This window comes from Ambystoma mexicanum, chromosome 8 (assembly GCF_040938575.1).
Source record: "Ambystoma mexicanum isolate Mex_15411 chromosome 8, UKY_AmexF1_1, whole genome shotgun sequence".
NCBI lineage: Eukaryota > Metazoa > Chordata > Amphibia > Caudata > Ambystomatidae > Ambystoma > Ambystoma mexicanum.
Window position 1 is genome coordinate 1632651853 of NC_090929.1, and position 12765 is coordinate 1632664617.

The 12765-nt window shown below is 44.2% G+C and overlaps 1 protein-coding gene across 1 annotated transcript in view; it reads left to right on the plus strand.

Moving 5' to 3' along the window:
* The window catches only part of LOC138473430 (deleted in malignant brain tumors 1 protein-like), a 650575-nt gene that overhangs the window by 312023 nt on the left and 325787 nt on the right, over positions 1–12765 (plus strand). The window contains exon 6 of the mRNA XM_069612089.1: positions 822–972. Coding sequence (XP_069468190.1) covers positions 822–972 — 151 coding nt within the window. The remainder of the gene's footprint in view (positions 1–821; positions 973–12765) is intronic.

Below are 12765 nucleotides of genomic sequence, written 5' to 3' on the forward strand. Positions count from 1 at the left end.
TGGCAAGTTTTGCAATGCGTTTGCAAGGATAATAGTTAAGGATTGGTGGTGGGTTCTGCAAACATGTATTCCCACCTTTTAAATGTTTACTTAATTTATTGATGAATTGTAGGCAGACATAATTTATTTAGATTGTTTCTTTTACTCCTGCGTTTTGCCACATATTTTCAAAGCCTAATTTACTGATGGATTGTATGCAGACATTGGCCCTCATTACGAGTCCGGTGGTAGCTGTGGTGGTATAAGTGGCAGGCTGCCGCCGGACCGTAGTGAATTACCGGCGCTGGACTTACCGAATTTACCGGGGCATTTCAACTGGTCAGTCTTTTCCTGCAGTTATGCAGTCCGGTAAATCCGAGGCCAGCAATTCTGTTAACCCCCATTCCCGTGGAGTCCCACAGGGATCCATGGGAATGGGGACCACAGAAAAACTGGCCGCAGAACTGTCAGGCGGAATGGCACCTGCCCGCAGAACTCGTAGTTAGCCGGTCCGGAAAACGGGGCCGGTACGGTTTTACTGGCACCATTAATTCTGGACCGGCAAACATGTAATGAGGGCCATTGTTTTCATTGTTCCTTGTACTTCTGCCACATATTTTATAAGCAATACAATATTGATTGATTAGCTAAAATGTTTTCCAATCATTGGGGTAGAAGGCCACTACTGCCTACCCTCCTGATAGCCAAACAAGAAAGTAGGCTACTGCCAGGGTGTCATACCTGCTGGCATACAATGCAATCACCGGGCCTGTCAAGGATTAGTGCTGTCTTCATGACAATGACAACATACCGATGTGCCTTTACTTTCTATTTGCCTGCAGCCATCTATGCCTGTGGAGGAATCCTGGTAGAACCAGAAGGGTACATTTCCAGCCCATATTATCCAGAAAACTATCCAGCGAACACACATTGTGAATGGCGGATACAAGTGAAGAACAACTTCCGAATCAAGCTGACCATCTCCATCGAACAGTGAGTAAAGCACAGAGCAGTTTACAACTGCATGAAAAGGCTGACCCGCTCTATTAAACAGTGAGTAAAGCACAGAGGGGCCTATAATTGCAGGAAAAGGCTGACCCGCTCCATCAAACTGTGAGTAAAGCACTGAGAGATCTATAACTACAGGGAAAGTTCAAGTTGCTCCATTAAACAGTGAGTAAAGCACAGAGGGGCCTATAACTGCAGGGAAAGGCTGTCCCGCTCTATAAAACAGTGAGTAAAACACAAAGGGGTTTGTACCTGCAGCGAAAGGCTGACCTGCAACATCAAACTGTGAGTAAATCACTGAGAGATCTATAACTGCAGGGGAAGGCTGACCCGCTCCATCAAACAGTGAGTAAAGCAAAGAGGAGTCTATAACTGCAGGGAAAGGCTTTCCCGCTCCATCGAACAGTGAGTAAAGCACAGAGGGCGTCTATAACTTCATGAAAAGTCAGATAATCGCCATCAAACACCGAGTAAAACACACAGCTGTTTATAACTGCATGAAAACACTGACCCACTCCATCAAACAGAGAGTAAAGCAAAGAGGAGTCTATAACTGCAGGGAAAGGCTCAACCGCTCCATCGGACAGTGAGTAAAGCACAGAGGGTGTCTATAACTGCAGGACAAGTCAGATAATCTCAATCAAACACTGACTAAAGCACAGAGCTGTTTATAACTGCATGGAAACACTGACTGCTCCATCGAACAGTGAGTAAAGCACAGAGGGGTTTATATATTTATGCATTTGTAGAGCACCTTTAGCCTGGCGGTAAACGGGTGCTGACTGCAGGAAAAGTCTAATCATTTCCATCTAGCAGTCAGTAAAGCACAGAGGGGTCTATAGCTGCAGAAAGAGGTTGATCTGCTCCCTCAAACAGTGAGTAAAGCACACAGGAGTTTATAACTGCATGAAAGGGCTCATTTGCTCCACAAAACAGCGAGTAAAGCACAGAGGAGTTTATAACTGCATGAAAGGGCTGGCCCACACCATCAAACAGTGAGTAAAGCAAAGAGGAGTCTATAACTGCAGGGAAAGGCTTTCCCGCTCCATCGAACAGTGAGTAAAGCACAGAGGGCGTCTATAACTTCATGAAAAGTCAGATAATCGCCATCAAACACCGAGTAAAACACACAGCTGTTTATAACTGCATGAAAACACTGACCCACTCCATCAAACAGAGAGTAAAGCAAAGAGGAGTCTATAACTGCAGGGAAAGGCTCAACCGCTCCATCGGACAGTGAGTAAAGCACAGAGGGTGTCTATAACTGCAGGACAAGTCAGATAATCTCAATCAAACACTGACTAAAGCACAGAGCTGTTTATAACTGCATGGAAACACTGACTGCTCCATCGAACAGTGAGTAAAGCACAGAGGGGTTTATATATTTATGCATTTGTAGAGCACCTTTAGCCTGGCGGTAAACGGGTGCTGACTGCAGGAAAAGTCTAATCATTTCCATCTAGCAGTCAGTAAAGGACAGAGGGGTCTATAGCTGCAGAAAGAGGTTGATCTGCTCCCTCAAACAGTGAGTAAAGCACACAGGAGTTTATAACTGCATGAAAGGGCTCATTTGCTCCACAAAACAGCGAGTAAAGCACAGAGGAGTTTATAACTGCATGAAAGGGCTGGCCCACACCATCAAACAGTGAGTAAAGCACAGAGGAATCTATAACTGCAGGGAAAGGGCTGACCCGCTGCATCAAACAGTGAGTAAAACACAGAGTTTATAACTTCAGGAAAATGTTGACCCACTCCATCAAACAGTGAGTAAAGCACAGAGGGGTCTATAACTGTCTGTGTAAGTAAAGCCTGGATATAGTGAAATATATTTTTCACAAATATATATATATCTGTATATATATATATTTCGAAGAAAAGAAGTTATCGCACTTCTCCCAAAGTGAGACGGCACTCGCCAAGTTACAGCCGTATGCCAAATCGTAGAATTCCTTCAAGTCAGCCCATCACACAACAACGTATGTATTTCTTATATCCAGTTTTATTTAGGCATCGGTAAAAACAGATTTGCCACGGTACAATGCGTTTCTCAACGCACCCGTTGCTTGATCACGTACAAAAGAACAGACATACATCCAGCCATTAAGTACAGGTACACATGCAAAAAACTCTATGATTCTACTGAGTTTTTTTGTCCGTTTTCACTTTCTACCATGATTAAATTCTATGTTTTCCATTGTTAAAAGCGTTCGGCCATTTTGTAATGACTTTTGTATTCACTACACCATTAGTTTAAAACATCATTAGTGTGCATTTTGTGATAATGTAGTCGTTTGTGTATTCCATATATTTTCAGGAATGAATATATCGGAGAAACTACTTTATTAATTTTAAAAAATATGTAAAGCGCATAGTGCATGGAAAAAATATGTAGTAGTTTCCCGGGGAAGAAAATCCTTATTATAATTTAACTTTTTAAATTTACAAAAATATTTGCCCACAAACAACTCGTATGCACTCCAATGATTGGATAAAAAGGTGGAGAATAAGGTTAAACCAATAAGAACCTTAATGTTGTCAATGTGTATAGAAGCTAAAGTGAACAGTGCATTATTTCTTAAAATATATAAGTGCCACATTATTAATGCTTCTTTCACACATTAATGGCCAAAGTTTGAAAAGGGGAAAATATTTAAGGTAGTAAATTTCATCATATTTCCATCTAGGACTTTACATGGACACTCTATACGTTTGGCGGATAAAATAAAATCACATATGAACTAATAAAACAAGTAAAAAGACTTTCTTAGGATTTTTTCAATTATTCCCTTCTTTCTTGGTACCCAGCATCCAAGTCATTCCAATTTTTCCAACAATTAGCAAAATATTTCCCAAATGTATAAGATTTACAGTATTTAAACACTCTGTGTGCCGAGGAAAGTATACAACTCTTCATCTAAGTCATGTCCCTTAGGCTTTCTGGTTGCTAGATCTAATATAAACCTGGTTTCCATCTGACGGAGTTCTAATTCTCGATTGCCCCCTCGTGGATTCTCTTTCACTTGGTGTATTCCAAAAAACTTGAAGCAATCCAGTTTACTTTGATGGACATCTCTAAAGTGGACTGCCATTGGATAGGAGGCATCGATATTCTTTATGGCTCGCATATGTTGCAGAATTCTTAATTTCAATTTGCCTATGGTACTTCCCTCATACCAAAGGTCACAAGAACAAGACAGTACATATACAACAAACTCTGTGTTGCATGTGATCATTGATTTTAATTTTACAATATTGCCCAATACAGGATGCACAAAATTGTTCTTATTTAAAGCATGTTGGCACGCTTTACACTTGGTGCATTTATGGAAACTTGTATTCTTGCTCCCTATCCATGAAGAGATACCAAGCTTTTCTATTTTGGGGGGCAAAAAACTACTCACAAGAAGATCTTTGATGGAGGTTGATTTTCTGAAGGTTATATTTGCTCGTTCCGCAAGGTATGGTTGTAGAGCCTCATCGGATTTTAAAACATGCCAATGTTTGCGCAGTATATTTCTTATTGTCTTGGCTTTAGTACCGTATGTGAGAATAAGCCTTATCTCATCTGTTTTTGTTACTTCTTCAGATGTTCGATTAGTTAGTAATAGGGCAGTTCGATCTAAATTGCGTGCTTTGGAGTAAGCTCTTTCAATAATTGCTTTTGGATATCTCTGATTAGCAAAATTGTTGGCCGTGATTTTGCACTCTCTATCAAAGCACTCAAGTTCACTACAATTACGCCGAATTCTAACAAATTCTCCATACGGTATGCTCCATTTTAATGCAGTTGGATGGTTGCTGCTAGCAAATAGAGGCATGTCAGAACTAGTGGGTTTCCGATGAAGCTCTGTACTGATTTCTTTCTGGTTTGTTTTTAGCAATACATCAAGGAAAATTAGTGACTCACGGCTGTGTGTCTCTGTGAATTTTAAATTTAAGTTGTTGGTATTCAGAATTTCTACAAAATCGAGCCACTCCTTTTCCTTACCATTCCAGAGAATAAATAGATCATCTATGAACCGTAGCCAAAGAACTACTTGATTGGTGTACTGGCTGTTTGCCTCTGTCCATACAGTAAACTTCTCCTACCAACCCATTGTTAAATTTGCGTATGATGGAGCGAAGCTCGTGCCCATCGCGGTGCCTCTCAACTGGTTATAATAGACATTATCGAATAGAAAAATGTTATTACATAGACATAGATCAATCATTTCCATAATCATTTCGCTGTGTGTACGGTAATTTAAAGATCTACTGTCTAAAAAATGTTTGCATGCTCTCTTCCCATCCTGGTGTTCAATGGAGGTATAAAGAGATACCACATCTAGTGTTGCAAACATGAAGTCTTTTTCCCAAGCTACTCCTTCAATCCTACTCAAAAAATCTTTTGTGTCCCGTAAATAGGATGGGAATGTAAAGACTAAAGGTAGCAGCGTTTGGTCCACATATTTCGATATGTTTTCAAGGGAGGCTCCATACAGGGTAAAAATGGGTCTACCTGGGGGACGAGATGGATGTGTAACGCTCACCTGACTCCCGCGGAGGCGCTGGCCTGGTTCGCGCTGTTGTGACCTCGTCTAAGGTGATGCGCAGGGGTCGGAAGACGGACTGGACCGGGCCCCAAATCTGGCTTGTCTGACTCGCAGAAGTATCCTTCTGTAGGTGAAAATAGGGGGTTAACTGTCTGCGGGCTAATGCAATCGGCCTCCCACTTACCCCTCTCACCCTCCTCAAAACCCTTCTGTGCTTCCCCGTAGCGTCTCACTTTAGGGTCTGGAAGGACAAGCTCTCCATCCTGCTTCTGATGCAGGGGCGCGTTGGTATCCAGTTACTTCACTGGATTTTCGGATTGGTGAGAACCAAACTTGCTTGGCTTCCAGGTAAGGTTTTGATAAGTGGTTCCCCTTGTGTCCATGCATTAATGTTCTAATGCTAGTGTCTTTTTCCCCATAGGGGCCGGGGTACGGAATGCCGGGGAACAGGCACCGACCCGAGATGAGAGGTGAAATCCTTGTGGAAATCAGGTAAGTCTTTAATGAGCGTCTTGGTAATGTCTTTTCATTCGCTCATTAACGCTGATGTCTTTTTCCCCTTAGGGGCCGGGGTCCGAAAATGCCTGGATGCGGCGCGGACCCGAAATGAAAAGGGAATGACCCAGCAGGTAAGTCTTAACATGGAGATTTAGCTTCCCTTTTCCCTTCTTTCTCTCACCTTCGTTATTGTCTTTTTCTCCTAGGTGCTGGGGCGCGACTGCGGATCCGGATGGTCGCTGCAGAACATGGAAGCGCCCTGTAAGGTGAGTAGAATGAGGCGCTGCAGCGATCGATGCGATGTGCTTTTAAAAATAAATGTCTTCCTTTTCAGGATCGTCGGCGAAATGTCTCTGGGATGCAGATTTAGCAGGTAAGGCCTTTTCCTTCTTCTGTTCTCTTGTTCCCTTCCTTTGCAGGTGATTCAGGATGCTGGCAGGCGTGGCAGAAGTCAGGATGCAGGAGCAGACACAGTGAGCGTCCAGCTGCTAGATGCAGAACAACACGAAGCACGTGTGGCTGATCGGGTGTGGTTTAAATAGCCTTGGAAGAAGTTCCTAGAATGTGTCCTTCCTCCAATCAGGTATGTATCCTTCCCCGACCACCCCCGGGTGGTAAATGAATCCCACAGGTAAAGTAGTTCCTTTCAGGCCTCAAGGAGGCCGGGGTTCTGCAGCAGGGTCTGCATCAGGTAAGTGCACCCAAACACTTTCATAATGAGCCTGGCGCCTATGGCGCCAGGACTGACGTTTTCTATGAGTCTGGTGCCATAGGCGCCTGGACGCTGTCCAAAGGGCCCCTATAAGGGGTTGCTGGGACCTTCCCCGGGGACTTGATGTCCGCTTTCGGGGACGCAGGGCCTGAGCCGGCTCCCCGGGAGCAGGCATCGTGACAGGATGTTTATGGACCTTTGGTAAAAAGTAAATTGTCGGTATGGTGGGGAACTTATTGTACAGGTATTTGTAATCGTCATCATTCAAGATCTGTCCATTTTTTCAAGAAGTCTTCCACTTTCTTCTTTACTGCCTCCATCGGATTCTCATTCAACTTTTCATAACAAATGACATCAGACAATTGCCTTTTTGATTCTTTTATGTAGTCCTTTCTGTTTTGGATGACTATATTGCTGCCTTTATCAGATGCTTTTATGACAACATCATTTAACTCTTGCAGATCTTTAAGAGTTTTCCTTTCTTTTATTGAAAAATTCGATTTGATTTTTTGATTCTGAAATCTGGCTTTCTTTAGGTCGTGTATGACGAGATCCTGAAAGGCTTTCAATTTTCCTTCCTGGTTGGAAGGTTGGGTTGAACCTAGATTTCGCCTTCAGTTTGCTTTTTATAGGCCAATCAGTGTTTATGTTTAGCATTTCAGGAGTGACAGCGACGGACCCTTCAGCTTGTTCCCCGATTAGTTCCAGTTTAGCTACGTCTATTAGCGTGTCTAGATCTTCTATTGCTACCATAGTTCGACACGATAAGCCAGTGCTTTGTTTTTCTTTTGGTGGATTCAAAATAAAGAATTTTTTCAATCGGATCTTTCGCATATATTTGTAAAAGTCAATTCTAGTTTCCATATAGTCATACTCAGCAGTAGGGCACAAATTAAATCCATATTGCAGTACTTTGGTTTGTTCTGGATTAAGGACATGATCTGAAAGGTTGATGATGCTGTTATAGATTTTTTTCAAATTTGTTGCGTCTTTTTGGTCCCAGAGCGTGTTCTTGTATTCTGATCTGACTCTGAGCTGCTTATTCCTTTGTCCCCTCCTTATTTTCTTCTTCCTCCTGATCCTTGTTGTTTGCCACGGCCCTTTCCTATGTTCTTTTTGGTGGTATTTTTTCGGCCATCCAGCCCCAACATTCTCATCTCGTCTAAAAAATTGGTCTTTTTTGGCAGGTTTTCATTGGTGCTCGTTGAGGCTTCCGAATCTGATGTAGTAGCTACATCGCTTGAGCTTGGGGTTGTCTCTTTATTTTTTGCATTTTGACTTGGCATGTTTTTCCTTAAGTGATCAAATCGCCGTGCAAATGTATATACTCTGCCCAGTTCATAATCTTCCTTATCACGAAGAAATTTCCTTTGTTTGCGCAGTTTTATATCCTCTTCATAGGTTTTCAAATTACCTACCATGCTTGTTCTTAATTTATTTCCATCTTCGCTGGAGGGAAGGGAAGAGAGTTGTTCATTGATTTCCTCTATTTTTGTCAATGTCTTTTGTCTATCTATGCACGCGTAAATATTCAGAAATTGTCCTGAGCACTGGTTAGTAGAGTCAATCCACTCTCTCAGCATTGCCAGATCTTGCTCCTCAAACGAAGGCGAGGTTAGAATTCTCAGCTCCCGTGGAATTCTTCTAACATCCACATAGTTTTGAAGTGAATGTTCCTCCCACCATTTGCTTATTTCTTTTTTTTGCATTTTTTCCAGTTCTTTTAATAAACTGATTTCGTTTTTTTCCACAGTGCTTTTCTCTATGGTGGTTTTGGATGGTCTCTTGAAGGGCTGGGTTTCTCAAAATAAAGTCTGTGCCTGTTCGCGGCGTGCATTTTCTCTATCTGCTAAGATGTTTCAGGCATATACTGGAGAGAAAGTTGTTGATGGGTAATTATTTACAGAAAACGGGCCAATAAAGGCTCGTAATGCGGAAGGAGAACTGGCGTTATGGAACGGCCACTTGGAATGCACATGTAATGATATTCTGTGCAACGCGCTTTTTCAAACCATTTTGGACCAAAATCACAGAGTAAATCGGGCAGCCCGCGGAACACTCACCGATGCTTTGGAATCCCCATCCATCCTCCGATGAAAGCGAGTTCACCCGCAATCGGTTGCGTCACTCTATATATATATATATATATATATATATATATATATATATATATATATATATATATATATATGTATACTATGTCATCTGGAATGCTGCAGGTATAAATCGTGTTCACAGCTGATTGTTCTATAGTCAACCCCACAATGTAACTCTCCTGCCAAACAAAAACATAATCAAAAGTGAAGAGTGATGGCAAGAAGGTTTTGAATGAATCTTAACCTCTGGGCAACTCTCCAGACCTCCCATGGCACTACACAGTAGGAAAGACCATATACAAATCAGGTTCTTTCCCACATCAAAAGGGGAAGTGCAACCCAAAGTGCAAGGTCACATTCCTTCTGAACCAGACCACAAGCGACCGCAAAAGTAGCTGAGCACCAATCACTGTAGCCACTTACTTATCACTGGGGCGCTTGCAGCATTTTCAGCCTTTGAATTTGCATTTTACTGGAGGTTCTGCAGCTCCCCTTTCCAGCCACCCTCCTGGGTCCTAACAATGTTTACCTGAGGGGCATTAGGGGAAAGATGCCTCCTCAGCCATGAGGGCATCTTAGATACAAGAGATGCAGAACCTCTGCTTTTCGGTGTCTTCTACGCCTTCAGCAGAGAGCACGTGTGCAATGAGCCATGTCCTGCTGTTGCTGGTTAGATTGGAAGAGAGCGGAGGAGGCAATTGCCTCTGCACAGCAATGTGTAAGATGTGTAAGGTGACCCCTGCTGCGAGGATGGATCAGGAAGATTCTGAACTGTGCACCTGTGTGCCTGCACATACTAATTTGTGTACAGGAATCTATGTGTTGTGCTGCCAGTAAAACAGAACCTGTGAAAGGTGCAGTTTGGAGCCTGTGTACTTTCTGCCTAGTTGCACTAATGCTGCCCCATAGAACGGCATTGAGGGCTAGGTCTTCATAAACGGTGCTACTGCTGCCCCCTTCAGCTTCATCCTCTGTGTATTAACATTTGGGTGTAGAGGAAGAATCTGTTTTCCAGATTGCCTTGATCACTGGAGCAGCAATCCTCCTACCAAATGTCAATGCTCTTTAACAGCCTTGAGTTGTGAGCATTCCAACTCTAACAACACATTACCACAAATAACCCCTTCAGCCTGGCTTCTGACCTGGCATCAACATCGCGACTGCTACACTTCACATCCACAATGACCTCCACAACATCACAAAGGACACACAACTGTACACACGCTCCTTGACTCCTCCACAGCCCTGAACACCATCAACCACACCATTCTCCTCAAAAGCTCAACCCACAGGTTGAACGTCACAGGCATTGTCCCTGACTGGTTCAACTTCTTCCTTACTGACTGAACACAATGGGGGTCATTCCGAGTAGGGCGGTAAGGGTTAACGGTCACCGGTAACGAGACCGGTGCCGTTAAACCCTTACCGCCCTATTCCGAGTTCCCTTTGTGGGTTGGTACTTAACGCCTGCTTTTTGCAGGCGTTAAAAAAAAACAACCCGCAAAGGGACCGAGGAGCTAATTACGGCACCGTAATTTACAGTGCCGTAATTAGCGCCTTCCCCATTCCCATTGAGCCCTATGGGGCAAAAATGGGAATGGGGAAGGGCCCATAGTGAATGGGGAATTACCGCCCCCGCCAACGTTGGAATGGGGCGTTAATTTCGCCATTCACCATGGCGGAGTCGGAACAATAACAGCGTCAACCGAGGCGCTAAGTGCGCCTTGGTTAACGCCAGGGTCGGAATGAGGCCCAATGGCCCTCATTCCGAGTTTGGAGGCAGCCATGGTGCTATTAGCACCATGGCTGCCTCCAAAATCGGTCCGACTCTGGTGAATGGAGTAATTACCGGTCCAGTCCGAGGTCGGCGGGACCGGTAATTCCCCATTCACCAGGGAATGGGGAAGGTGCAAATAACGGTACCGCAATTTGCGGTACCGTTATTTGCTCCCTGGTCCCTTTGCGGCTCCCGCTAAGGCCGCCTGGTAAAACCAGGCGGCAATTACGGGACCCACAAAGGGACCTTGTAGTATGGCGCAAAGGGATTACAGGCACCGGTGTCATTACCGGTGCCCGGTATGCCATTGCGCCCACCTTGTAATGAGGGCCAATTTGTCTCCATGCCTCCATATCGCCCCCCACCCCAATGTAGACTCTGTCAGACAGACCCTCAGTGAACACACTGGGCCTCATTACGACTCTGGCAGTATGGGTTTAACGGTGCTGGTAAAGGTGCCGGCGCCGTTAAACCCATACTGCCTCATTACGAGGTTCCCTTGTGGGACCCGCTCTGGACATCTTGTCAGACCAGATGTCTTTTGCGGGTCCCGCAAGGGGACCAGCATGCTAACAACTGGCCCGTTACTAACGGCCCGTTGTTAGCATGCTGCCCATTCCCATTGAGCCCTATGGGGGCTCGAATGGGAATGGGGATGGTCCGGGTTCTCTGAATGGGGAAATACTGGGCCCTCCTAGGTCGGAATGGCCCGATAATTCCCCATTCGGGGAACCCGGACCCGAGTTTGGAGGTAGCCATGCCCTTATTAAGGGCATGGCTACCTCCAAACTCGTAATGAGGCCCAATGTCCGTTTCCACCAATATGCAGATGAAACAAAAATATACTTCCAAATATGATCCTGCTCACATCTCCACATCCTCAAAAACAGTTTCTCCACCACCGGGATGGCCACCCATTCCTCAAACTCACCTATTCCAAAACAGAATACCTCCTCATCTGCCACCCCCGGCACAAACCCAACTACACACCTTGTATCAAAGAACTTGCCACAGACCACCCACACATATCCCTCTACACATCTGCAAATCACTTTGCTTCACCATCAACCTCACCTTTCTTTTAAGCATCACAAAAGCATGCAACCTAGAACTACTACTCCTACACAGAATAAGACACATCCTTTCCCCTGATGTCTCCTGTACTGCAGTCCAAGTACTAGTTCTGTCCAAACTGGAGTATGGTAATGCACTCCTCACTGAACTGTCCAACAGCATCCTTGCCCCCCTGCAAGCCATACAAGACGCAGCAGCCAGACTCATCCTCCACCTACCCAAACATTCACATATAACCCCAGCTATTGCACAGTTTCAGTGGCTCCCTGTACCCTATAGAATTACCTTCAAAGGACTCTGCACTGTATTCAAAGCCATGCCCACCATATCTTAGCTTCACAGCAACCTGACGCCTATCACCCAAACAAACTCAAGACAAACCAGCCAACACCTTCAACACATTCCACTCTGCAAACTAACAAGCAGACAAAAGCAAACATTTACCTAGAGGGCACCCAGAGCATCCTACCACTTCACATCCGCACTTCACCCTCCATCAGCACTTTCCAGAAAAGTCTCAAAACATGTCTGTTTCCCCACATGTAATCCAGGCCCTACCTGCTATCACCTGTCTATCCTAATCTTCCTCTCCTGATCTGAAAAGATTTGGAACTTCAAGTTCACCTCACACCTTTTATATTTTTGAACCTTGTAAGACGCTCCTAGACCCTCAGGGTAGAGCCATCAATGAACAAAAATGTAAATTAAAATAAATAGAAAGGGCAATGGTACTTGGCATCAGTTTATCAGACTCTTTGGTAAGGATCTCGGAAGCAGCTGCATCAGTCAATTACTCCAGGATATCTTAAAAGGCATTCATTACCCGTTTGTGCTTTTTTACTTGTTCTATACACCCAGAAAGCTAAGTACATTCTCTTAAGAACCCAAGACCAGGTCCATGTCCAACCCCTCACCAAGCTTATTTCTTTTTTTGGGTTTGTCTGCTATTCTTGTGCAGACGATACTCAAATTGTCTTCCGTCTTGATCTCTCCTCGTCTGAAACTGCATCCGGGCTCTGATCCTGCCTTTAATCATCGGTTGGGGAATGAATGGGTCTTAATTGGTTAAAACTCAATGGTGACAAAACA